Source organism: Oncorhynchus masou, chromosome 9, assembly GCF_036934945.1.
Source record: "Oncorhynchus masou masou isolate Uvic2021 chromosome 9, UVic_Omas_1.1, whole genome shotgun sequence".
NCBI lineage: Eukaryota > Metazoa > Chordata > Actinopteri > Salmoniformes > Salmonidae > Oncorhynchus > Oncorhynchus masou.
This window is the reverse complement of record NC_088220.1, coordinates 34221307-34249222: the sequence shown is the minus strand read 5'-3', so window position 1 is coordinate 34249222 and position 27916 is coordinate 34221307. Positions and strand designations below refer to the sequence as shown.

The window sequence follows — 27916 nt, the reverse complement described above, 5'->3', positions numbered from 1 at the left end:
CAACCTGGTCCGGTCATTAATCAACCTACCAGGGTAGTTACAAACAACACAGGAATGAAGTCATCAATGTGTATTGGTCAAATCTTTACTAATTCTGCAGAAATCTGTTTGAAAGCAGTATCCAAATCCATCGGACGTAGTGATCACAAAATAGTAGCCATATATAGGAAAACCAAAGTTCCAAAGCCTGGGCCTAGTATAGTGTATAAGAGGTCATACAACACATTTTGTAGCGATTACTATGTTGTTGATGTAAAGAATATTTGTTGGTACGTGGTGTGTAATGAGGAGCAAACAGACGCTACACTTGACACATTTCTGAAATTGCTTATCCCAATTACTAATAAGCACGGACCCATGAAGAAAATAACTGTAAAAACTGTTAAATCCCCGTGGATTGATGAGGAATTAAAAAATGGCATGGTTGAGAGGGATGAGGGAAACGAAATGGCAAATAGGTCTGGCTGTACAATCGATTAGCAAACATACTGCAAATTGAGAAATCATGTGACTAAACTGAATAAAAAGAAGAAGAAACTACACTATAAAATAAAGATAAATGGCATAATGAATGATAGTAAAAAGCTTTGGAGCACCTTAAATGACATTTTGGGCAAAAAGACAAACTCCGATCCATCATTCATTGAATCAGATGGTTCATTCATCACAAAACCCACTGATGTTTCCAACTACTTTAATGATTTTTTCATTGGCAAGATGAGCAAATGTAGGCATGATATGCCAGCAACAAACACTGATACTACACATCCAAGTTTATCTGACCAAATTATGAAAGACAAGCATAGTAATTTTGAATTCCGTAAAGTAAGTGTGTAAGTGGTGAAAAAAAATATTGTTGTTTATCAACAATGACAAGCCACCCGGGTCTGACTACGTGGATGGAAAATTTCTGAGGATATTGGCGTACGATATTGCCAAATCTTCAATATAAGCCTAGTAGAAATTGTGTGCCCTCAGGCCTACCTAAGGATCGTAAAGCCCCCTTTACTGGCTCAAATAGCCAACCATTTATCCTGTTACCAACCCTTTGTAAACTTTTGGGAAAAATTGTGTTTGACTAGATACAATGCTATTTTACGATAAACAAATTGACAACAGACTTTCAGAACGCTTATAGGGAAGGACATTCAACAAGCACAGTACTTACACAAATGACTGATTATTGGCAGAGAGAAATCGATGACAAAATGATTCTGGGGGCTGTTTTGTTAGACTTCATTTCGGCTTTTGACATTATCGATCATAGTCTGTTGCTGGAAAAACATATGTATTATGGCTTTACACCCCCTGTTATACAGTGGATAAAGAGTTACCTGTCTAACAGAACACATAGGGTGTTCTTTAATGGAAGCCTCTCCAACAAAATCCAGGTAAAATAAGGAATTCCCCAGGGCAGCTGTCTAGGCCCCTTACATTTTTCAATCTTTACTAATGACTTGCCACTGGCTTTGAGTAAAGCTATGTATGCAGATGACTCAACACTATACACATTAGCTACCACAGCAACTGAAATTACTGCAACACTTAAAAAGAGCTGCAGTTAGTTTCAGAATGGGTGGCAAGGAATAAGTTAAGTTAGTCCTTAATATTTCAAAAACTAAAAGCATTCACTAAACCCTAAACCTCAACTAAATCTTGTAATGAATAATGTGGTAATTGAGCAAGTTGGGGATACTAAACTGTTTGGAGTAACCCTGGATTGTAAACTGTCATGGGCAAAACATATTGATACAACAGCAGCTAGGATGGCGAGCAGTCTGTCCATAATAAAGCGCTGCTCTGCATTCTTAACAGCACTATCAACAAGGCAGGTCCTGCAGGCCCCAGTTTTGCTGCACCTGGACTACTGTTCAGTCGTAGTCAGGTGCCACAAAGAGGGACTTAAGAAAATTGCAATCGGCTCAGAACAAGGCAGCACGGCTGGCCCTTCGACGTACACAGTGAGCTAAAATCTATAATATGCATGTCAATCTCTCCTGGCTCAAAGTGGAGGAGAGATTTACTTCATCACTACTTGTATTTGCGAGAGGTAAATGTTGAATGCACCAAGCTGTCTGTTTGAAGTACTGGCAGACAGCTCGGTTACCCATGCATACCCCACAAGACATGACACCAGAGGACCCTTCACAGTCCCCAAGTCCAGAACAGACTATGGGAGGCACACAGTACTATATAGAGCCATGACTACATGGAACTCTATTCGACATCAAGTAACTCATGCAAATAGTAAAATTAGATTAAAGAAACAGATACAAATATGGAACAGCGGGAACTGTGAAGCAACACAAACAGAGGCAAAGACACGTGCATACAAACACATAATAACATAAGCACTGTACACATGGATTTTGTGTTGTAGATATGTGGTAGTAGAGTAGGGGCCTGAGGGCAGACACTTAGTATGATGTGAAATCTGTTGTGAATGTATTGTAAAAAAAAAAAAAAAGAGTTAAATGTATAACTGCCTTATTTTTGCTGGACCCCAGGAAGAGTATCTGCTGCCTTGGCATACAAATACAAAATAGGATTTTGAATGGGACTGAAATGTGTGTCCCCACATGGTTAGTTATACAAGACTATGTGTGTGTGTGTGTGTGTGTGTGTGTGTGTATTATATGGATTACATACAATACAAGGACTAAGCCAGACATAACAAACAACACAAAGCTGAGAGCTGGGGTCAAAAGGGTCACCAAGTCCCTGGGAATAAGCTTATGTCTTCATCCGATTTGCCTGATTGGAGCTTTTTGTGAAGTGGTTTGGCGTTTTAGGGTGGTTAGGATGGTTCCTAATCAGCTGGCATCTCCCCTGCCATGACTAGGGCTCAGTAATGTTCTCAGAGGACCCACTTTTGGCTGGCCACGGTTCCGCCATTACGCTGCCATGGCACGAATTCTGCTCTGGCATGCTTCAGTGTCCATTCCATGCACATGGCACGTCAGAGAAGATACATATGACAATAGTGTCCAGTGTAACATTTATGGCAAAAATACTATCCTGAAACAGTCACAATCTCACTCAATAACTCAATAAAACAAAGGTTCACTATTACATGTAAATGCCTAGATACCATTTCCATAAAGATAACATAATTTAAATAAAGTATTTAATGCACTGTAAAAATGTGTGCCTAGAATTATTGGTAATCAATGAAATCCTTTTTGTGGGAGTAGATTTAATTGGACTGTGAAGAAATTATTCTTGAGCAGACTAGTTTGGGTATTAGATTGTATTGTTGTGCAAATAATATCCTTTATAAAATAGAGGTAGCCCATAGGATTTATCTGGAAATATCTTAGGGGGATAAAAATGACTAACAATCTGCCCAACCTGAACAGGCTACTATAAAAAATGTATGATTTATCAGTAAATCAACAATAGCTGTAATGTGTAAAAGATGTGAAACTTACATGGACACACATTTTATTCACGATTCATTGGATCGGAAACTGCAACAGTCAACTTGAGCTTTATAGCAATTCCAAAGGAGAAGCAGTAGAACTACTGGGGTTAAATCTACCTGTTTTCAGTTTTCTCTTTGTGAGCTATAGGAACAGACATGGCAGACACACACACACACTCCCTGATTTGTAGGCGAAGCCACTGTGCAATTGAGGCAATTTGTTCTTTGCCATTCCGGACAAGCGGACGGGTCACATTCCACCTGGCTAATTAAGGTCTGTGTATCCCAGTGCTGCCACCAGTGCGCACAAGCCGACTGCAACTTAAGCACAAGCTATCGGGGTCAGGAAGGTCATATGGGAACTGGACCACGTTCTGGTTCTTTTCCTAGTTCTGGTCTAGCTTCGCTTCCAATTCGGCTGGCTCCCTAAATGCCCCATCAACATGTTTAATCAAATTAGTAAGCAGCCAAAAATTGACGCTTTTCATTAATTATACAAGATAATTCTAATTGCAAATTCAAATGTATTCGCTCAGAACAGAAGGTGTTCAGTAATATTTCAGGGAATTTGCATATTAAATGGGGGTCGTTCTGCATTATGTATGGTAATGTATGCGCATTGTCTTTATTTTTAACTCGCGGGCCATATGCGCGGCTGCTTGCCTGAGCAGGTGAAAAAAGTCCAGAGTGTTTAATTTCGCTGAACAAACGCAATGAGGCCGTTTGTCAAGTGCTGTACGGTTGGTGTCAATCTATGTTTTTTCCCCCACTTTCCTGTCCCCGCCTTTGATTAGCGGCAGCGATGGCACCACCAAGTAAACAAACCTGCGGGTTGCCAGAGCAGGAAGTCACTGCTGTTAAATTTCTCTGCTTCCTGTTTCGGTTTGCCTTTTTGTTTGGCGTCTCTTTTCACAGCCAGCAGTCAGAGATGACACCGCATCGTCAGCGGATTTCAAAAACAGAGGGCAGGCGTGTTTCACAGCATGCAAGTAACTCAGCACGACCTGAACAATGTAGACAGCTTACAATGGAATTAGGACTGATAGTTGTACTACCTTAAATGAACTGGCTTGTTGGAGTCAGGTTACACAAACAACCGCACACTGCTTCACCTGTGGGGGTATTTGGCAAAGAAACTACAAAGCAAATGCATGTGGGCTGTAGATTTCGTTGCATTTGTACGTTTTTCTCAGGGTTGCTTTAAAACAATAGAGTAGCCTAAATGGGCATATCAGCTCAGTCTTCCATTTGGCGGTGTCCCAGGCCAATCCATCAGAGGAAAGGCTCTGCTAAAGAAGATGAAAGGAGGTTTCCCCAGTCAAGAGCATTACACTGGTGTGAAAAAAACAAATACAATGCTTTGGGAAAATTTTACATAATTTACACAAAATTACTCTATGCTGTTTGAACTTGGCACAGCATTACCTGAGCATAAAGGGAAACGTGCACATCTGAATTAGAGAAAATAACAAACCTTATCCCTACAGTTCTGGATGAAAAATATATACATTTCCTTTTTCATCTTCTACTCTGATGAAGGCCGATACGTAAAGTTTAATAAAGAGCAGTGATGCTAGCAAGAGCAGTGTGGGTTTCTTTCTTTTTTCGTCAACTTCTACACCGTGAAAACATACAGGACGGAGGAAGGGACTGTAAACGTTCCATAAGTCAGATCATAACGCAGTTCAACAGACAGGTAGACTCTCGTCAAAACAAATCTTGGTCAAACGTCTGTCGGATTCGGTGCCTTTTCCATGGCTTAAATGTCCCCCCCCCCCATCCATTAAAGAGTGCTCCACAACCTGACACTATCCTAAAGCTTCAATGTTGTTTTCTGAGGCGTTAACACAACGTGGGATCATTGAGAAGGGGAGAACGCAGATCCTCTAGGAAAGGTAAATATTAATTAAAGCGGGAAGGAGCAATGCCGGGAGTGCTAGTGTGTCTGATGACAAGTTAGGTCTCAGACTGGAGGATTCACTGAATGAGCGGAGATCCCAGCCCCCTTCACTCCTTCTTAGTCACACAGGACAGCTTTTAATAACCCAGCCGCACACATGCACACACACAGACACAGATACACACAGACACGCACACACAGACAGAGAGAGAGAGAGAGATATTGAGAGAGAGGGAAGCTGCAGTCGGACCTTACACATTCCAACACACCACGGCTATGACTAAAAGGCGGATACAAAGCCCCACTACATTCTCTATTCAATGTAAATAGTTCATATGAAGGGAAAAGTGATTTCTCGATAGGTAAATCATATCTGCATATTAACACAAACATATTAATAATCAACAATAAAGCAAGGATATGATTCTCTGCTTTCTGCCTGAAAACAGACGGATGAGGTAATGGACGTGACCGTGCCATCTCTTACACCTCCGTCAGAAAGGGAGAGGAGAGAGAGGGGAAGTTGCCAGTTTGGCCACAGGGTGCCACTGTGCCCGACGGCCGCCCACTCACAGCTAGCCATGGGAAAGTGCAACCTGGCATGCTATTGGTGAAGTGGGTCCACTGCCCAATGAAAGCTGGCCCACAGTGAGCTGTACCCCTGGCCAAGGGGGCGACTCCAAGGACATATCTCCCCTGGATCAACGTTAGCTGGACAGATGGGCATCTGGAGAGCCGTTTCCAGCCCCAAACCAGCCACTGATGTCCAGCCAAAGCTAAACTAAACCCACTTACTCCATATCTGGCTCATAGGAAAGTGGTTCCAATGTTTGACTCTACCTTTTACTATGCATATTGAATGTGACTGTTGTTTTAGTTACGGATGACAACGGCAGTTTGTACTGAAGTGACTGTTTGGGATCTCTGTTTGAGGTCCATTTAGCGGTGGAGGCGTATAGGACTGTTGTACAGATAAGAGCCCGTGAAGTAAAGGCACACACACACACACACACACACACACACACACACACACACACACACACACTCACATAAATGATTGGTCTCATTAGCCCTGCTTTATCTGGTATTTACACGTATTGACTCCCTCCATACAAGCACAGTAGTTAGACCCCACCCTATAAAGGGGTTCATTCAATGGCATGTACTGTAGGAAGCCTAATGGGTGCTCTTTCCCCATGTTAGATTAGCACACGACTCACAAAACAATTGAACGCATTATTGCAGTCAATAAAAATATATGTAAATAAAAGCACTGATTTGGTTACCTCGTTTCAAGCCAAATCGGTTTCCTGTACAGCAGAACACAGGACAGACACATGCAAAATGTCATGCTCTGAGGACTGTTTGTTTTTTATTTGTCAAACTTTCAACATAGGTTTGGTCTTTAGTGTTGCCTATCCAAATGCTCACAGTTGTCACGGATCCCTCCGCAACTTTCCTTACACACACCTGTCCCCTATTCCCACTGATTAGTATTTGTATATATATATATGTGCCCTTTGGTGTCCATTGGGCTTTCGATTATTGTTACAATGTCCGTTGGTGTGTGTGAGTAACTGTGCTGTGTGTTTTGAGAACCTGTGCAGATGATTACGGGCCTCGCCCCGTGTGTGAATCATTGTGGGCGTGTGTATTTATTCGAGGTACTCCTCGCTCTTTTGTTTTGGGTTTCGACCCTGTGTTTTTGATCCTGTGTGGCTCAGTCGGTAGAGCATGGTGCTTGCAACGCCAAGCGTTGTGGGTGTGGGGCCACCCATATGTAAAAGTAGTGGCCCCAGCCGACTTGTAAGTCGCTTTGGACAAAAGCGTCTGCTAAATGGGATATATATATATTTTTGTTACGTGTTTGTTAGGTCTTTGTCCCCGTGCCTTTACATGGCATGCCGTAATTTGGTTCTAAATAAAAAGCCTAATTACACATTTGTGAGTCTGTCTCCCGAATCCATTATGCCAACGTGACAACAGTCCCGCGTCAAATTGTCAAAACAGAAATGCTGGAACTGCCTTCCAAATGGGTCGCCTCTCCAACACCATGGTATAATTGAGACTTAATTTAACCCTGCTGTTAGCCTGGCATTATCTGGAGCCGAAATGGTGCCTTTCTGTTGCTCTGGATAGCCTCAGAGTCCTCCATGTGCCTGGGGTCAGGGGGCATAAATGTGTTTCCGTTTGTGCAGAGAAGAAGGCTGCGGAGTCATGCCTCACCATGGGAGAAGCATGGGACAGCGTCTGAAATCAGCTGGAGCCAGCGATGTTTCCCAAGAGAAACTTTAGCCACTTCCTCCTCATGCTCCCTCACTCTACAGGGAAAAACACAACATTCCGGGGTTCGACTCTCTAAATAGATAACACATGTTCCTCTAAAGGGCTGGAAGCCAAACCACAGATCATAAAGACAGTGGTAGAGTAAATGTTGAACAATGTGTCGTCTGTGACAGTATCAGTGGTGTTGACGTCGATTCTGTTTCCCGTTCGGGAATTTACCATCAACCACAACTCTTGGAGAATCATTATTTTCTCACTTCCTGACTTGAGGCTTTATTTGTTTCCTGAATAGCAATTGAGATAGAATCAACCAAACTAACATCAGGGTCTTCCATACAAGTTTATCTTTATGTGCCGTGTGTGAATGCAGCTGTGTCTATGACAGGAGCTAGGGTAACAGACTCACGGTCTCTCTGTGAGAGGTGGGTGGAAACACAGCAGAGGTAAAGCCAGGTTCATTTCTAATCTGCATGAGAGGTCTCTGCTAAAACATTTGGACCCGCCAATGTTTCCTCCGGTTGAAAAGGAGCACCAGCACTCTTATGGAAATAAAAGTTGTTTAAATGAAACAGATAATTATAATAGGGGTACAGAAGTAGCTAAACTAATCAAAGTTTGCTGTTATCTACTATTAGAAAATCCAGATGTTGGCCCAGGTTATTTTTTGTCTATCAGAATTAAGAGGCTCCCAAGTACAAGTGAGCAAAAAAATACCTTTGTCGTGTTATAATCTTCTCAACTTTATTTGACCAGTGCAACCAAACATTGGTCATCATAGATTACAATTAGATCATGATAGGACAAGGCTTGTCCACACTTCATATCAAATGTTGCCGTCAGCACAATTTCCTTCATATTAAGTGGACATTCCGGAGCTGAGAGTTTTCTGTTGTCTTATTGAGTTGCCAGTGTGTGTGTGTGTGTGTGTGTGTGTGTGTGTGTGTGTGTGTGTGTGTGTGTGTGTGTGTGTGTGACAGGAGTGACAGGCTAGGAGAAGCTAATAGTGAGAGTGCTTTCATTAATGACTGACAGCTAAACAGCCAAACCATTAATAATACTTAAGCTTTCACTTGGGGCCTGTCAGCCAAACACGAATCGATGGATCAATGCCTACACCCACATTGGCCTGCACAAACACACACTTTCTCAGTCTCTCCCCTACTGACACATATACGCCAACACGCATATACACACACACACACACACACCTAGGTCCTCTTCAGACTCGGTGTCCCGCTGCCCCTGGCTCTATATTACCAGATGTCTCTCCTCCTGAGGATAAGAGGTTCTAGGTGGAACACAGCGTTGATTTTTACTGGAGATTTTCTTCCCAGCATCTATCCAGGGCTAGAAGAGCTAATTAAGGGGACTGGGTCTGGATCTTTGGATCTTTGATTGGGGCGCTGGGATGTTTTGACAGGTGGGATTAGCACCGTGTGATTAGGAGGGGGTCCGCGTCGAGCTAGCTAAGCTTCCAGTAAGCCCTGTGCCGATGCGGGGAGTAACGCCATGCATGCAGGTGGAGATGGACACCCTCAGCCCCCTACGGTACCGTGTCTACTGCCTACAGAGCCCTACCTGCACTACTCTACTCAGGTGTTTGGGAAAGAGCTCACTCATGCCAGACGGACACAGTACACTCTTTGGTTCTAGATAGAACCCTTTTAGAAAAAAAAGGTGCTTCGGCTGTCCCCATAGCAGAACCCTTTGAAGAACCCTTTTTGGTTCCAGGTAGAACTGTTTTGGTTCCAGGTAGAACGTTTTGGGGTTCCGTGTAGAACCCTTTCCACAGAGGGCTAAACCTGGAACCAAAAGGGTTCAACCTGGAACCAAAAGGGTTCAACCTGGAACCAAAAAGGGTTCTACTTGGAACCAAAAAGGGTTCTACTTGGAACCAAAAAGGGTTCTACTTGGAACCAAAAAGGGTTCTACTTGGAACCAGAAAGGGTTCTACTTGGAACCAGAAAGGGGTCTACTTGGAACCAGAAAGGGGTCTCCTGTGGGGACAGGCGAAAAACCCCATTTGGAAGCCTTTTATCTGAGAGTGTCGGGAATGGGGAAGTATTTAAATGACTTCATTGCATGTATTTGAACTATGTATTACTTCTGTGTATTTTGTCATTAGCATTAGGTTTCGTGGTTGTTTTGTACTTTACATTTTGTCCATCGCCAGCAGCACATAGCGGAAGAAGGCTTTTGGCAAAGCTAAGACAGTTATATGGCTAGGCAGTGAACGTAGCAAACCAGGCTCATGGGTGTCTTCTCAGTGTTGCCGTTAGGCGTTAAATGAACACCTGGCTACAGAGGCTTGGTTCATGTTGTAAGTTAACAACAAACACACCAAGGTTTACTCAGCAGATGGGCTGGAATCAACTGTGGAGAGCAAAATTACCAGAAGAAATTATAACAACGAACAAATGGTGTGGACGAAGACTATTGTTAGTCTGTGTGTTGGTGTGTGTGTGTGTGTGTGTGTGTATGCACAGAGGACATATACGTTTGTGCGAGCGAGTCCAGGTGTGTATATGTGCGCTCCCATGTGTTACCACACACACACACACACATACACGTGTATTCTCCCGGTGTGTTTGTAATCCCTCATAGAGCCACCTCAGCAGGTGAAGAGCCTCACTAGAGAGGGGTGACGGGCTATAGGATTAACATTATCTAAAACTCTCCAGCCTCCCAAAGTATCATCCAGCGTGCTTAAGTTAAGGTGCAGGACCGGGGTGATTTGCATAAGTAATTAGCTAATGTGCTGTTCCATTTCTCTCCCATCTGGCTCCATGAGCCAGACCTCATTTCTCAAATTGACAGCCTGGTCTCTATCGCTAGCCACACTGCAACAAGGCGCCCACCAAATTAATTTGTCAACCTTCTCCAGTAATGGGACATTCACCTTGAAAACTCAATTTACCAGAGTCTGTCTGAAGGAAAAAGCGAGAGAATTTTCTCAAAAACACTTTGGGGAGGAAACACAACAAAAATCACGGCTGAGGTTTTGGTACATGACAAACAGGAGAGGGTGTTGAGAGGGGAAAATTGGCAGAGAGGGTGTTGAAGTGGGTTTAACATTGCTTGTTGTTTGTACCATATAAAGAACATCGAAACAGAGGCACAGTAAAACTGTTGGATCCATCCAATAATTCACACAATAAGCTATTCATAGAGTCTGATTTTAGAACACTGGGTTGGAAATAAAGGATGGAAATTTGGCTAAAATGACCGCCAAATTCCTTGACGCTCTCGCTCTCACACACACACAGTGCGATTGTTTGTACCTGAACATCTGAATTGAGATATGATGTGTGACGGGAGCTTTAGGAGATAGAGCCCAAGGCAAGAGATTTTTCACACGCAAGTAACAGAGTAGCATTACAGATTCCTAAGGGCATGGGGTATGGACTCTTTATAATGATCACTAAAGCATAGTGGGCTCTTTCTCGCTCAGTTTTTTTGTGATTTTACCCCCTGTCTCCACCCACTCCTGGTTATTCTCGTCGGCCCGAGTTGTGACAGGCATGAGCAGGGGGTGCAGGGGTTGGTGGGTGGAGGGGGCTGGCGAGAGCGATGCCAGGGCGCTCTGCTCAGGGACTAACTCAGGGAAATGGGCCAAAAAGCCAATCTAATGAAACCCCCCAAATTAATTTTCAGTCTCATCTTTAGCTGGAGGCGGTGTGGAGAGCCGGGGGAGCCTGCTCCTGTTTGTGGAGAAAAGGATGGAGAGAGAGGGGGGAGACGGAGGAGTGGGAGAGGGGGGAGACGGAGGAGTGGGAGAAGGAGGAGAAGGAGGAGTGGGAGAGGGGGGAGACGGAGGAGTGGGAGAAGGGGGAGAAGGAGGAGTGGGAGAGGGGGGAGAAGGAGGAGTGGGAGAGGGGGGAGAAGGAGGAGTGGGAGTAACATCATATTGAAATAAAAGAGAAAACCTCTCTCTCTCTCCCTTTCTCTCTCTCTCACTTATTAAATTCCTTTGTGCGCCGCGCCTGTTCCGTGCTCACTGGTGTTAAAATGGCTATTCATTTTGCCAGCTGCCACCCTGGTAGTAAAGGAGAACTGTGACTATGGCGCCAGACCTCTGGGCATAACACACACACACACACACACACACACACACACACACACACACACAGTATTAGCAGTGACAGAACAGACATACAGTGAAATAGAGCTAAGAAATGTAGCTAGCATAGCATCTTAGTCGAGCATAGCCCTGGCTTGATGTTAAAATCAGTCCGGCACATCCACATATTTCTCTCCGTGCCATTTAGCTGCGCCACTCCCGCGCCACACGCGTCGACCTTGGCGTTTTCCACTGGCGCGGCTGGTGCCATCTGCAGACGGCAGGCTTGGGCAGTAAAGCATCCCGACCCCAAGTTTTTGGGCCCGTTACGCCTCCACCAGGGGCCCGGGCCAGATGGCATTACCCACTAAGAGGGTTTTACTGCAGCTAAAGACGACCGGGCAGAGCCTGCCCGCCTCCCTCCTCCCTGCTTGCTGTGCCAAATGTGCCCCCCTCTACCCCCCTCGCCAACCCACCCAATATTTCAGTCATGATTATCCGGCACCAGACAATCCTTTAAAAGCCAAAAGGACATAACTGGCATAACTGCAACACAGCAAGAACCTGCAGCTGCTGGGATATGAGCAGACTTTCTTATTAAACTACAGAGGAAAGTCCAACTTGTGTTTCACTGGGTTCTGAAACTCCCAATGAAGACCGAGTGCTCAGAAACCATGCTAAAACTAACTTTATACATATTTGTTCGATACACAAGTGTGGGCACGTACCCATGTGGGCGGACTGACAGACATACCTACAGACATACTAGTTCAGTTGTCTACAGTATTTCACACTCTCACTTGTGAGCCGGGTCATCCCCAGCACTGTAGCCAGCTCTGCCATTAAGATGAAAAACAAAATATAGGAAATATGTTTTGTTTTTTTACCGTATAGGAGAATAGAGCTGACGTGTCTATGGGTTCTGAGAGGAGCTGCTGCTGGCTGCTGGGGTTGGGTAGCAAGATGTCTTGTTTTGCCAAATAGGAATTATCTTAAGTAAAACTAAGCTTGACCACATATTGGTAGCTAATATCATTCATTTGCATCCTGCTTGCCCAACGAAAATATTGACTACTGTGACAGAAACAAAGATGTTTAAGTCTAAGTCTCAACTGCTATCATGCCTTTATATAACGCCGTTATAAGAGTGCGTAACAAAAATAACAACTATACAAATCGGTTCATGTTCAACCTAAATGAGTTCTAAATACATTTGGAGCGTGTGTCTTTGAACGTGTGCGTGTTCTCATTGGGTTTACCCAGCTCCTTCCCAGTGTACCAGTGGTCCCAGGCCCTGATTAGAGGATTAATAGAGGGCCTGCTGAGCTGAGGAGCTCTGTGTATTGACTGCAGGGAACACACTCCGCTCCCAAATCCCTCCTCCCCAGAGCCCCTGCCTTAAACCTCCACTCTGCCCTCCGCTCACCAGTCTACACCTGTGTCTGTGTCTGTGTGTGTCTGTGTTTTTTGATTGTATGTGTGTATGTGCGTGTGTGGCAGAGGTAAAATGCATCCGGTGTTTGTGAATACTGTCAGGGCGTGCTACAGAGGCTGCTCTGCTCACTGGACTTTACATCACCAAGTAGTAGGGTGGGGTTTTTTTGGACTCTGCTTCATGACATGATTGATTTTCTTTCAGCGAGTCAACCATAGAGGTCTCCCCAGGAGATCTGGGCTGAGGGTGGAGGTCGGGAGAAGCTAGAGTGATAGGTACGTGTGTGTGTGTGTGTCTGTGTGTGTGTGTCATTTTCCTTATTTCACCATCATCATTATTATTATAATCAATATAAGTACTACTAGCTTTGTATGAAGCTGTTATCGTCAACATAAGCAGCGATGCAATGATAACATTTTCTATTATTTCATCTTTTCATAAATGCTAAAGTACTTTGGAGTATCCATCTGTACTCATGTAGTACAGTACACTAGAGCCCGTCTAAGTATTGTGTATAGTGTCTGCCATGCTCCCAAACCGGAAGGCTACTCTGCACTATTTTGCCTCTCAGATCCCAATGATCAATGTCTTACAAGACGACATGTTTGCACTAAGGGGCACAAAGCCTGTGTTGGAGCCCAGATCGCTGAAGCAGACGGACGAGACGCAGCGCAGACAAATTACTCCGCTTAACCCAATCCCGGCACATGTAGCACATCTCTCCCTAGATTTGTCAAGGCTTCGTCCTCTGTCAGCTATTATCCACTTTATTTCATTCTAGGGATCAAATTTGTATCCAGTTAGGCCTCTCATCTCTAACTCAAAGGGAATAAATAAAACTAGACTTTATTGCGCAGCAGCCTGAAACAAGAAAAGAGGGGAACGGGAGAAGAAAAAAAAGAGAAAAAAAATCTCCAATTAATTCGGATCAAGTCAATAACACTGTAATATTTATGAAGGCTGGAAGCCAGCCTGCCCTAAAACCCAAACTCCAGCAATCCTGAATTATAAATTGGTATTGATTTGTGTTGTGGGTGAGTGTGTGTGTGTGTGTGTGTGTGTGTGTGTGTGTGAATCCCTTTGTGAAGAGGGATAAATGTGTAGACAAGATGGCTTAAGATCTACTGTAGGTATACACTGTATATATGGGTTTGCTACTTTTTCTAAGCGTTTCTAAGTGTTTGTCTATATGTTTATGACTGAGTGCATTCTGTATGAGTGCATGTTATTGACACTGTAGCCAATCCATTTATTTTGTTATGTCTGTGTTATCATGTCTATGTGTGTGTGTGTGTGTGTGTGTGTGTGTGTGAAAGCAATAGGGTCTCATCCTGCCCTGGCGTCAGAGTTGCATCAAATATAGATGATCCTGCATCCCCTGCGAGATATGTACACAGTGCATAACAAAGTGTTGATTCACACACACAAAGAGCCAAACCTTAGAAACAACAGGATTTCAACTGTCATTACCCCCCACCGCTAACAAACTCAACTTGGTAGGCAACCTATAGTGGGAATACTGTATAGAATTTCAGTCTGTGCAATAAAGATACAATCTGATGGTTTGGTTTATGATTGATCAACTGCCTTCCGGACTGTTTTCTCCCCAGTTAAAATGCCTTTGGGAGATTCCGCAACGACTCTTTCACATGTGCATATATCATCTCTCGGTGAAATGTTTGTACGTAATATCGCTGGTGGAATTGCTTTGTGATGTTACTCTGCGTGGTTTGACAGGTTCGGCCCTATGAGAGGTCAGTGTAAGAAACATAGGGAAACACATTGTGCGCGTTCTCTCTCATAGTTTGTCAGCTGATTCATCCATTCTAACTCCTTGGGTGGCGTCTGTGTGTTGATCCGGTGCGCCGGTGTTACCGATGAGCCCTGTGGAATCGGACTGTTTACGGTGATGTAATGGATCTCCTCGACTTCCCCCTGTGTGCTCGCTCTCTCTCTCTCGTGGCCGGCCCCTCTCCTGCGACCCTCCTCATATCAAATCTCGGGAATCTTTATATAGAAATCAATACCCTCTTAATCTGCTCCTCTTTGTCCCTGCCTGCCTCCCTCTATCCATCCTCCTTTTCCTCCGTCCTGTCTCATTCTCACTCCCCCCCGCCACGACTCTTCTCCACTCAACCACCCCCCCCCCCCCAACTCCACCCTCCTCATCCACACTCTTCTTTTCATCCATCCAGTGATTCACTCCCTCCTTTCCTTCTTCCCTTGAACTGCTGTGGCTGGTTCGGGCATGCCACGTCCAGATTGCATCCTCACACTACGAGAAAAAAAAACCAAAAGGCTGATAAACGAAACCTGCTTGCTGATGAAACGAACTACCCTCCATTGCAGACTGACCTAAATAATCGGTGGGGTTGTTCCCCATGTTAGATATTCATAAAGATGAATATATGCTCGAGTTATGAAGGTTAAGTGTCTTGCTCAAGGGTGAAAACCAACAACAGACTACTCTTATTTTCAAGTTAGACAACGTTTCAAAAGCTATACTCTATATCAGGGGTGTTAAAAACAACCTGCGGGCTGTTATGAATGGTTATAGCAAGCATGCATTATAAACAAGCAGCTCTTATCCTGCATCAAATTGCCTCCTCACATCTGTTTGGCAGGACTGGGCTCATGGATGGACCGACTTAATTAGCCACACCACACTCCTCCTCCTGATTAAACCACCCGAGTGTGTGTGTGTCAGTGGGGTTTGGAGGGTTATCTGTGCATTCTTAATTGGGGAAACACTTGGGTGGGGAGAGAGAGAGCGAGAGAGCGAGAGGAGTTGGCGAGGGGAGGTGGGAGGTGAATACATTCATGATAGGAAGATGCTGCTGCCCCATGGTTTCACAATCAGCTGAGTTGAAGATGGGGGGGGGGGGGGCTATCTTCCATGGCACATATCAATGGGCAGAACAGAGCCAAACCACATATTGGGTTGAGGTAAAGGACCGGGAAGAGAGGAGCAGGTGGGTGGTTGGGGTGCGAAGGCATCCCAGCTAAGCCTGAGCTGTTGAGTCGATGGTGGGGCTGGGAGTGGAGGGCTCGGCGAGGTGTCCCCGGCGGTGTTTACAGATTACATCCCACCCCGTGTTGGCTCTTTGAAAGCCACAGGAGCCAGTGGTATGTCAACAGCAGGATCAACAAACAGGGATCGATAGCTTTTCTCTCACCGATGAGTAGTAAAGGGCTAACGGCAGCATTAGTGACAAGCAGGCGCTGGAGGGGGGGGCAGGAGGGCTTAGCGTCTGGCAGGTCTTGGTAGGGGGGCCCTGTCAGGACTAGGGATTTTCCCAGTTCCCATGCCCCCACATGGAGCGCTACTCTGGGTGGGAAGGTGGACTGGAGTTGGTGCCTGGGAGGTGTTGCTGGATCTGTTTGTGAAGAGAGTCCGTGTGTCGATGAGTGGGTTCCAATTAGGGCTCAATCCCATTTCAGTTAACTATACCTATCCAGAACATGCAGATCCACAACAGAGAGTAAACAAGGACAGAGAAAGGGGAAGGAGTTACTATCCTAAAACAAATGGTGAATGATATCTTTTTCCCCTCTGGTGAATAGGTTTATGGGCAACCTTGGACCAGTGCACACTTCACAGCGTATCACATCAGCCATGCTCAGCCCCGGGGGCCCGCTGGAGGCCCTGGCTCCACCCCGGCCTGATGGAACCACCCAGACGGATATTACCACAGGCTGTGAACGCTAAGACAGGTAGCGAAACACCCCTTCTGTTCCCAACCGCCTGCCAACAGGGTGACTTGGCAGCTTCCGAGCCCCCGTTCAACAGAGGGAGAGTGAAGTGTGTTATACTCACAGAGCCTTTGGGTTTTAAGGGACTGGAAAACCCTCCTCTGAATGGTAAATAGAGGATGATTGTTTAATGGCAGCATCTGTATTAGAATAACTGCTCAACGAGCTTCAGCCTCCTTGAGGAAAATGCAAAGATTCAATAAGTTGGAGAGTCAGGCAGGTTGGATACGAGTAGTGGTTCTCCTCTGGGAATCAAAGCCAAGAGAGAGGTAGGAATAATGTTTTTGTGGGAGCATTGTTCACCAGAGGCAGCTAGTCATATCATCCCGGGGTAGAGTGCGACCGTGGCTGTGATTGTGTGGTTTTCTATTTGGGGGAACTGTAGTGTGTGTGTGTGTGTGTGTGTGTGTGTGTGTGTGTGTGTGTGTGTGTTGGAATAGATACCCTGCTGAAAGGCGAGAGGGGTGAACCACAAACACTGGCGCTGATATTTCCCTCTTACCCTGTGGAGCAGTCGTCAAGGTCATCTGGGCTAACCCTGACACAGCACAGAAATATAAGCACACACACACTAACACATTTATACACACACACACACACACACAAAGTAGAAGTCGAGGAGCAACCAGAAGGTGTAAGGTAAAGTGGCTAGCTACTGTATAATTTGAATTAAGGAGAAGAGACAAACAACTTCACATTGAGAGTTTTTGCATCTCTTAGCAGAGCCCGAGGGGTGCTAGTCATTGGATAAGATTACAGGACCATAAACACACTGCAGGTACCTCACACACATACACGCCTCACTGTGGCAACCGACCCCATTTCCCCTGTCCCCAGTGCTAGTCTTGCCACCATCGGTCAGCAGACCAAACAAAATTCTTGCCAGAATAGAACATAAATCTATAGCCCCAGAGGATGACGTCTACCTCTCTCTCTGCTTCTCTTAAAGACCGTTTGGTTTCCTGAAAGTCGTGATGGAGCAGCGGTAGGCCGTCCCCCCTTGTGTGAGGGATGGGATATACTGAATAATTCAACCAGAAGACCAGGCCACCAACAGTCCCCCATCCATATTTTACACCTACACCACAGTCTCTGACCCCCCAACCCCTGAACACACGCACACACACCCCTGAGTCTCACTCCACCCAACCACCACCCCTGATATAGCCTAACTGCACCGTTCTAAGGCCGAAATACAAAAGATACCACAAAGCAAGGCTACCCACAATGCAATACCCGACAAGGTGACCTCCATAATGCCTATGTGATAAAAAGCTGTTAAAACAACGTTGACACGGGGGCAACTGCCTTCAATAACATACAGTGCCTTGCGAAAGTATTCGGCCCCCTTGAACTTTGCGACCTTTTGCCACATTCCAGGCTTCAAACATAAAGATATAAAACTGTATTTTTTTTGAAGAATCAACAACAAGTGGGACACAATCATGAAGTGGAACGACATTTATTGGATATTTCAAACTTTTTTAACAAATCAAAAACTGAAAAATTGGGCGTGCAAAATTATTCAGCCCCCTTAAGTTAATACTTTGTAGCGCCACCTTTTGCTGCGATTACAGCTGTAAGTCGCTTGGGGTATGTCTCTATCAGTTTTGCACATCGAGAGACTGAAATTTTTTCCCATTCCTCCTTGCAAAACAGCTGGAGCTCAGTGAGGTTGGATGGAGAGCATTTGTGAACAGCTGTTTTCAGTTCTTTCCACAGATTCTCGATTGGATTCAGGTCTGGACTTTGACTTGGCCATTCTAACACCTGGATATGTTTATTTTTGAACCATTCCATTGTAGATTTTGCTTTATGTTTTGGATCATTGTCTTGTTGGAAGACAAATCTCCGTCCCAGTCTCAGGTGTTTTGCAGACTCCATCAGGTTTTCTTCCAGAATGGTCCTGTATTTGGCTCCATCCATCTTCCCATCAATTTTAACCATCTTCCCTGTCCCTGCTGAAGAAAAGCAGGCCCAAACCATGATGCTGCCACCACCATGTTTGACAGTGGGTATGGTGTGTTTAGGGTGATGAGCTGTGTTGCTTTTACGCCAAACATAACGTTTTGCATTGTTGCCAAAAAGTTCAATTTTGGTTTCATCTGACCAGAGCACCTTCTTCCACATGTCTGGTGTGTCTCCCAGGTGGCTTGTGGCAAACTTTAAACAACATTTTTATGGATATATTTAAGAAATGGCTTTCTTCTTGCCACTCTTCCATAAAGGCCAGATTTGTGCAATATACAACTGATTGTTGTCCTATGGACAGAGTCTCCCACCTCAGCTGCAGATCTCTGCAGTTCATCCAGAGTGATCATGGGCCTCTTGGCTGCATCTCTGATCAGTCTTCTCCTTGTATGAGCTGAAAGTTTAGAGGGACGGCCAGGTCTTGGTAGATTTGCAGTGATCTGATACTCCTTCCATTTCAATATTATCGCTTGCACAGTGCTCCTTGGGATGTTTAAAGCTTGGGAAATCTTTTTGTATCCAAATCCGGCTTTAAACTTCTTCACAACAGTATCTCGGACCTGCCTGGTGTGTTCCTTGTTCTTCATGATGCTCTCTGCGCTTTTAACGGACCTCTGAGACTATCACAGTGCAGGTGCATTTATACGGAGACTTGATTACACACAGGTGGATTGTATTTATCATCATTAGTCATTTAGGTCAACATTGGATCATTCAGAGATCCTCACTGAACTTCTGGAGAGAGTTTGCTGCACTGAAAGTAAAGGGGCTGAATAATTTTGCACGCCCAATTTTTCAGTTTTTGATTTGTTAAAAAAGTTTGAAATATCCAATAAATGTCATTCCACTTCATGATTGTGTCCCACTTGTTGTTGATTCTTCACAAAAAATACAGTTTTATATCTTTATGTTTGAAGCCTGAAATGTGGCAAAAGGTCGCAAAGTTCAAGGGGGCCGAATACTTTCGCAAGGCACTGTACATAACATAACATTATAACATAACATAAAGACCAATGCAAAATCATGTAATAGCAGTTGGCCCCTTGTACCCATAACCTGTCTCCTCAAAACATAACCCCCGACAAACAACCCATAAAATCTGACAAAGATCTACTCCACAACCTACCAACCCCTTCCTCTCTCTCGGCCCTGACTCATTCCACCATCCCATTCCCCAACCTTGCAAACCCCTTCCTCTCTCTCAGTCCTGACTCATCCCACCATCCCACTCCCCAACCTGGCAACCCCTTCCTCTCACTCAGTCCTGACTCATCCCACCATCCAACTTCCCAACCTGGCAACCCCTTCCTCTCTCTCAGTCCTGACTCATCCCACCATCCCACTCCCCAACCTGGCAACCCCTTCCTCTCACTCAGTCCTGACTCATCCCACCATCCAACTTCCCAACCTGGCAACCCCTTCCTCAATCTCTCAGTCCTGACTCATCCCACCATCTCACCCCCCGACCTGGCAACCCCTTCCTCTCTCTCGGCCCTGACTCATCCCACCATCCCACTTCCAGAACTTCATCTTTTTTTCTTCTTTCAATTTCTACCCGGGCTGCCGAGTAATGTCCTGCTTTTATTGTAAATCTATACTCTTAATCTGGCCGCCTCTGATGTGCTCACTGGCCGATCAATAGGCTGCGATTGCTGGAAAGAGTCCGGGGAGGCTGATAACCCCATCACTCCCCGCAGAGTTAACCCTCACTGGAGGTTGTCAGTCAGTCCAGCGCCTGGAAACGTGCATGCATGCATACACACACAAATATTGGTGTTCGCTAATACCCGTCCACACAGATTGAGTGTTCAAAACATTAGGAACACCTGCTCTTGCCGTGACAGACTGACCAGGTGAGTCAGGCTGAAAGCTATGCTCCCTTATTAATGCCACTTGTGAAAATCCACTTCAATCAGTGTAGATGGAGGGGAGGAGAACGGTTAAAGAAGGATTTTTAAGCCTTGAGACAATTGAGCCATTGATTGTGTATGTGTGCCAGTCAGAGGGTGAATTGGCAAGACCTCTGTGCCTTTTAACTGGGTATGGTAGTAGGTGCCAGGCGCACCGGTTTGAGTGTGTCAAGAACTGCAATGATGCTGCGTTTTTCACATCTGTATCAAGAATGGTCCACCACCCAAAGGACATCCAGTCAACTTGACACAACTGTGGGAAGTATTGGAGTCAACATGGACCACAAGCATTTCGCTACACTCACATTAACATCTGCTAACCATGTGTATGTGACAAATACATTTGATTTGACCAGCATCCCTTTCGACACCTTGTTGTCCGCGCCTCGACGAATTGAGGCTGTTCTGGGGGCAAAGTGCGGGGTGCAACTCAATATTAGGAAGGTGTTCCTAATGTTTTGTACACTCAGTGTATATCCACACGTTAACAGATGTCTGCACCTGATAGATGACATGACTTTTGCTTTAAATCTCCAGTGTAATACTGATCATATGAAAAACGAGGAGGCTTCAATATATACAGTATATGAGATCTATTTCCAGGAGAGCTTTCATAACTCCCCATCGACTGGTCCAACCAATGATGGACAGCTTCCCAAGCCATTAATAAACAGTAACCGACACCAAAGACAGCCCTAAACAAATGTCCATTGACAGACTGTAGGGGATGGCTAGTGGTTAGTACCATAGAACAGATCATGGAAAGCTATGAGGGGTGGGGGGTAGGGAGAGAAGGGTATGACTCCCATGTCCAGCAGATCCATTAAGGTAAGAGGGTGATGGGAGATAGGAGGAGACAAGGAGGGGTTAGGGCCCGTGTGGTCTATACTGAGTAATTAGCCACTGGTCCCCCAGTAAGCTTTGACAGTCTCTGGGAATTTATGGTCCCACTCATGGAACTGGCCCGGCCATCTAATTGCAATATTAGCTTGTAATAACACCTGTTTTAATGGCCACAAGCCAATATTTCACCACGCCCCATTGGAGCTTTCTGCTTGCCTCGGCACAATTTCCCCATTAAATGGCAGCACTGGAAACAAACTGCTTCCTGGTTTTAGATGGAGGTCCCACCTCAGAGTGTAACCTCCATTTTGTCTGCCAACCAAATGTATCCCCTACCCGTCCCTTATGCTGGTTATAAGCGCAAGTGTGTATGTCGAATGTGACATGTCATAGAGAAGGCATGTAAGACGTGCATAAGACATGAGTAATGTATAATGATCACGAGAGAAAGAGGACATTGTCACCAAACTAAATAAAGTTCCTGCAATTTCACCATTTTATATTCAGATGCTTGCTATATAGGGAGTGTGTGTGCACTTGCATACATTTAATAATGTGTGTGTGTGTGTGTGTATCAGCGATAATCCGAGGAGAGGTGGTAAAAGATGCAGAGCAGAATCAGAGTTTGATTTACAGGGTCTACGGATCATTTGAAACAGAGCGCTTGTGTGTGTGTGTGTGTGTGTGTGTAAGGGGCCATGAATTGCCGGCATTAACCACTTTACAGTGGCGACTGATAGGGGTGATTTGCATCGCGGGTCACCAATAGCAACCCTCCACCCACCCTGGCTAACTGTTTTATCTGTTGGTTAAGTAGCTTGAGGCTGCGTCCCCATAAATCCTGTATCTCTTAATAGGGCACTAAAATGCAGTGATATGGGCAGTCCGGCACTAAATCATGAGCCAGGCTTGTCGCTGGTAAACATTTTGGAATTGTTTGGGTGGGGTGTAACGAGCGTGGCGATGTAGCACGCGCGGGGGGGTGACCACTAACACACACACTTTAGTTGAGGATGTGGCACATTGACATTCCTGCAGATTTCTACCCGAGGATATGCCTATTGGGACTGGATATGTATTTTTGTGATGCATGCAAGTGTGTGTGGTGTGTAGTCCTGTCATGCCCTGACCTTGGTTATCTTTGTTTTCTTTATTATTTTGGTTAGGTCAAGGTGTATTGTTTTTGTATTGTCTCTGTGTTTTTGTCTTGTCTAGGTTTTTTTTTTTTATGGGTTTTTAGAATGTCTAGGTATATTTATTTTATTTATTTATTTAACCTTTATTTTACTAGGCAGGTCAGTTAAGAACAAATTCTTATTTTCAATGACGGCCCTGATTTGTACCTTGTCAGCTTGGGGGTTTGAACTTGCAACCTTTCGGTTACTAGTCCAACGCTCTAACCACTAGGCTACCCTGCCGCCCCATGTAGGTCTATGGTGGCCTGAATTGGTTCCCAATCAGAGACAGCTGTTTATCGTTGTCTCTGATTGGGGATCCTATTTAGATTGCCATTTTCCATTTTGGTTTGGCTGGTTATTGTCTATGTGTAGTTGCATGTCAGCACTTGTTCTATATAGCGTCACGTTTGTTTAGTGTTCTTTCTTTATTAAAAGAAGAATGTATTCATATCACGCTGCGCCTTGGTCTCTATACGACAAATGTGACAAGTCCTGCATGTGTGTGGCAGTGGAGGGTCCTCAGAAGAGGAAGGGGAGGACCATCCTCCTATCCTTTTTGATAAAACTATACTAAATATATTCATGTCACCAAATAATTGATTAAAACACACTGTCTATAATAGCCTCAACGGCACTCTGTAGTGTAGCACCATGGTGTAGCCAGAGGATAGCTAGTTTCCATCCTTCTCTGGGTAAATTGACTTCAATACAAAAGCTAAGAGGCTCATAGTTCTCAACCCCTTCCATAGACTTACACAGTAATTATGACAACTTCCGGAGGACATCCTCCAACCTATCAGAGCTCTTGCAGCATGAACTGACATTTTGTCCACCCAATCAAAGGATCAGTAAATATATCTAGTACTGAAAGCATAAGCTACAGCTAGCTAGGACTGCAGTGCATAAAATGTGGTGAGTAGAGAGAAAGACAATAGTTGAGCGGTTTTAAACATATTAATTTCTTCAAAATGAAGGAGAAGCGAGAGAGAGATTTTTTTTATCTCACGTTCACGTAGCTAGCAAATGCAGCTAGCTAGTTTAGGCTACTCAAACACTCGACTCAAACAGGGGGATTCTATGTTAACTAGTTGGCTATGACTATCCAACACCACAACACTGGAACTCTCCCAAGTCAAGGTAAGCTTTCAATTTGACTAATTTATTGCCACCGGGGCCCACCGGTGTAAGTGCTGACCTGCTTACTGACTATACACTGTAATGTTACTGCATGATTGTAGCGGGTATAGTAACACATTAGTTCTATTAGCTACTGTATGTTGACACTGACATTATTTTAGCAAATATTGTGACAGCGATTTAGGCTGTGTGTAGCGGTTATGATATGGTTTGGCTTGGAAAGTTTTTGTTTCCCTGGTCAAAGCTGATGTGTTGTGCACTGAAGTCTACAAGCGAAGGGAAAGGGTAAGAGGAGGAGAGCGCTGAAGGAATACAACGTGGCTGAAGAAATACAACGTGGCTGCTATGAAAGTGAACTGTGTTGACGTGTGATCAGTGGTGTATTCATTCCGCCGATTCTGTTGAAAAACATTTTTAAACGGAAGCAAACAGAACAAACATACCTGAATTTGTCCAATAGAAGCTCTTGTTTGCAACTGTTGGACTAATGATTACGCCCTAGATCAGATCGATGAAGGCAATGACCTGTGTGCACCTATGTTGTAAACTTTCATTCACAGGCTAGGTTGTAGCAACCTCATGATGGGTAACGGGAATATTTGAGTATCATGTAGTAGCCTAAACCTATCGATGTTACATTGAACTGGGTGAATGGAATATGAATGACAGTCATTCAATATGCTGTAATAGAAATAAGGTCATGCTCATTAAAAAAATAATAGTCCTCCCTCATTTTAAACGACACTTATCATCACTGGGGTGTGTGTGTGTTTACTGGTTGAAAGTATCATCATTGTAATCGTATGTGCTCAGAGTTGGGTAGATTACTTTCTATATGTATTCCATTAGTTACTAGTTACTTGTTCAAAATTGTAATCAGTAACATACCTTTTTGATTACCCAAACTCAGTAACATAATCTGATTACTTTCAGCTACTTTTAGATTACTTTCCCTTTACGAGGTATGAGAAGGACACACAAATTAATATCACCAATTGAACGACATCTATTGCAGGATAAATCAATGTTAAAGTTTACATTGTTGGCCTTAAATGGAGGTTGTATTTTACTTTATGGGTTGGTTATGTAGGCTTCTACTAACCCATTGCTTTCTACTACAGATAATAATATATTAGCTAGGTAATATCTTTACATTAAAATCCAAAGTCTGTAAATCTGACAGTCATTCCAATTAATTTAATACCTCTTGATCTTCAAGAATAGGACTTGGAAATATGGAAATATAGATTAGCCAAATTGTTTTACCTGAGCATATATATATATTTTTATATTCAATCGGGGTCTCAGCTTACTGTTAAGAGTTAGAATAGAAAGATACACAAGGTGCAATTTAGAAATGTGGTTGTGCATCAGCAGTTTTTCTGTTGTCAGTTACTGATAGTCACTCAATTAGCCTTGTCAGCTAACAATTTTTAGATTTGTAAAACAGTCTAGCCTGCTATCTAAACTTTTATTAACCATGGCTGAATACCGAATACTGACATGCCACACAGGGCATGTGCCCAGGGGCCCTGACCTCGAGTGGGCCCCCATTGATGTTGTTAGTCACTGTCACTCAGATATCATTAACATGACATAAGTCATAGCAAAATGTGTAGAATTGCAGATAATTAGCTTTCTCTCTGCTGTCAAGAGGGGGCGACTAAAGTGTTTTGCCCGCGAGGTGGGGGGGGGCCTCATCCAAATCTCACTTAGGGCACTCAAAAGGCTAGGGCCGGCCCTGAATCTGTTACCCAACCAACGCAGGGCCCCCCAAGTTACCCACATGGGCCCCCTACCTCTTCTCCTCCCCCCATCTGATGATTAGCAGAGCGGCAGCAGGTCATTTACATTGACAGCGGGCTCCTGTGGTTGGTGGTTGCAGTCAGAAAAGGTCTGCACTACGCAGCTGTTCCGAGAGCTCATTCTTCACTGGCTGTCCACTGGTCGCAAAAACAATGGTTGATAGGCAGCTTAAGCTTCTTCAATTGAACCATTATTGGGATAAAATACACAAATACAATTGTAAACAGCCATCCACAACCACCATAATCCGAAGCCTAAGGTGCAAATAGCTAAATGAGAGAGCAGTAGTGTGATTCACATTAATGTGAGATGTAAATAAGTGATATCCATATCGCCCGTAGGCTACACCACTGCTTTCGTCCTCCAAACATTTATTCAAGTTGGATAATCTTTGGATACCAACAGCAGTCACACCATTGGAAGACATAGTTTGGACTGTAGCCTAAAAAAGCCTATTCCTGTTCTGTTCACACGATCCATTAAACACATTTGGTGTCAATCATAGTGGTCTCTAACTTGTGGTCAGACTGGCTCAGGAAGAACTTTTTCCAATGCTGAGTCAAATGTCATTGAGAAAACACAGATGTCAAAGAGTTTTACTCAAACATCAATTCTGAATGTAAAAGTAATCCTATAAGTAATCATTGTTTTTGAAAAATATCTGTAATGTGATTACAATATTTTTGCTGGTAAAGTAAGGGATTACAGCTACCGGTTTTTTTTGGGGGGGGGGGGGGTAATCTGTTACTCCTCCCCAACCCTGGCTAGAGGTCTGACTAAAGAGAATAGCATGAGATTTACTGAGATCTTAACCTGATCTAGGAAAACAAGGTGTGACATGATCTCTGTAGATTTGGACTGTTACTCTTAACACAGGCAGCAAGAGGTAAGAAGACATGTCTGTGTGTATGTGTGTGTTTATATGTATATGTGTGTGAATGTGTGTGTGTGTGTGGTGTGTGGTGTGTGTGTGTGTATGCGCATGTGTGTGTGTGTTTGTTGTGACTCTGTATATGTGGATCACTGGTTTCCAAGCTTCCAGCTCTCCTGTCCCCTGGCCATTCTCCAAGCTCAGTCTAACGAGCCAACATGGATTTGGTAATGACCCGTGTGCCCTCAGAGGCCACTACTGTCCTTTTGGAGGAGGTCAGTATACCCCAGCCAGCCTGACAGGCCCAATGATAGCCGCAACCACGAAGGCTTGGTACTGCTTACCTGCATGGTCCCACTGCTTGCCTGCTTTGTGGCTGTGAAAGAAAGACGTGGACCAAAAGGAGTGTGTCCTTACCTGTCAATGATGACTGGGTCGGAGGGCGTCTCGTTGCGGTTTCCACAGCTCTTCTTGTCACAACAACGACTAGGAAAAAAAACACAAAAGACACAATTCGCTATCACACTTAGGTTTACTAAAAACATTTACTATCATTTGTTACTAGAGTTGTTGGACGGTCTCTGGTAACAGTGGGCATAAAGCGGACTATGGAGTCAGAGAGGAACCATGTGCAATCTGCTGTCCCCCTTCTCCCCCATCTCCCCACCTCGACCCACGCTCCAGCTGGGCAGGGCTCCAGCCAAGGTCACTCAGTGACTCGCTGACAGTTTGGACAGCGCCCAGAGATGGCTGGCCCGGTGCTGAGCCACCTCCATCCTGCCCCCGTGCCATCACCCCTGCCACACCGCCATGGCCACCCTGGCCTTGCCCAGATCTGTGCCACTGCCCCTCTGCCCCTGCCCAACTGCTCATGTGGTGGCATGCCGTTTCAGAAAAGTGGGTGTGAATTCAGCCAAATGTGCTCTTCTGGTTGGTAGCCATGCAATGGTGGACAATGAGGATCAGTTTCCCAATCATTCTGATTCAGTCTAGTGTAACAATAGCACAGTGCAAAGAGAGTTTTTCAGTTTTTCCATTTGTTGGTAGTGGTAGTAGTATACTTTCTAGTAGTTTAGCAGTTCATTCAGTGTCAATTACATTGCATTCAGAAAATGAATTTGGATTCAATATACGCCTTTTGTACATTTACATTCAAAATTGTTTGTTTCATGCAGTGACTCAAATGTATTTTATTTAACTAAGCAAGTCAGTTAAGAACAAGTTCGTATTTACAATGACAGCCTACCCCGGCCAAACTCTCCCCTAAACCGGACGATGCTGGGTCAATTGTGTACCGCCCTATGGGACGCCCGTTGTGATACAGCCAGGGATCGAACCTGGG

The 27916-nt window shown here is 44.5% G+C and overlaps 1 protein-coding gene across 2 annotated transcripts in view; it reads right to left on the bottom strand.

Annotated features, from left to right (window-relative positions):
* The window catches only part of LOC135545916 (transcription factor COE3-like), a 100372-nt gene that overhangs the window by 51667 nt on the left and 20789 nt on the right, over nt 1-27916 (bottom strand). For both annotated transcript variants that reach the window (XM_064973898.1, XM_064973899.1), the window contains exon 6: nt 26992-27060. In XM_064973898.1, coding sequence (XP_064829970.1) covers nt 26992-27060 — 69 coding nt within the window. The remainder of the gene's footprint in view (nt 1-26991; nt 27061-27916) is intronic.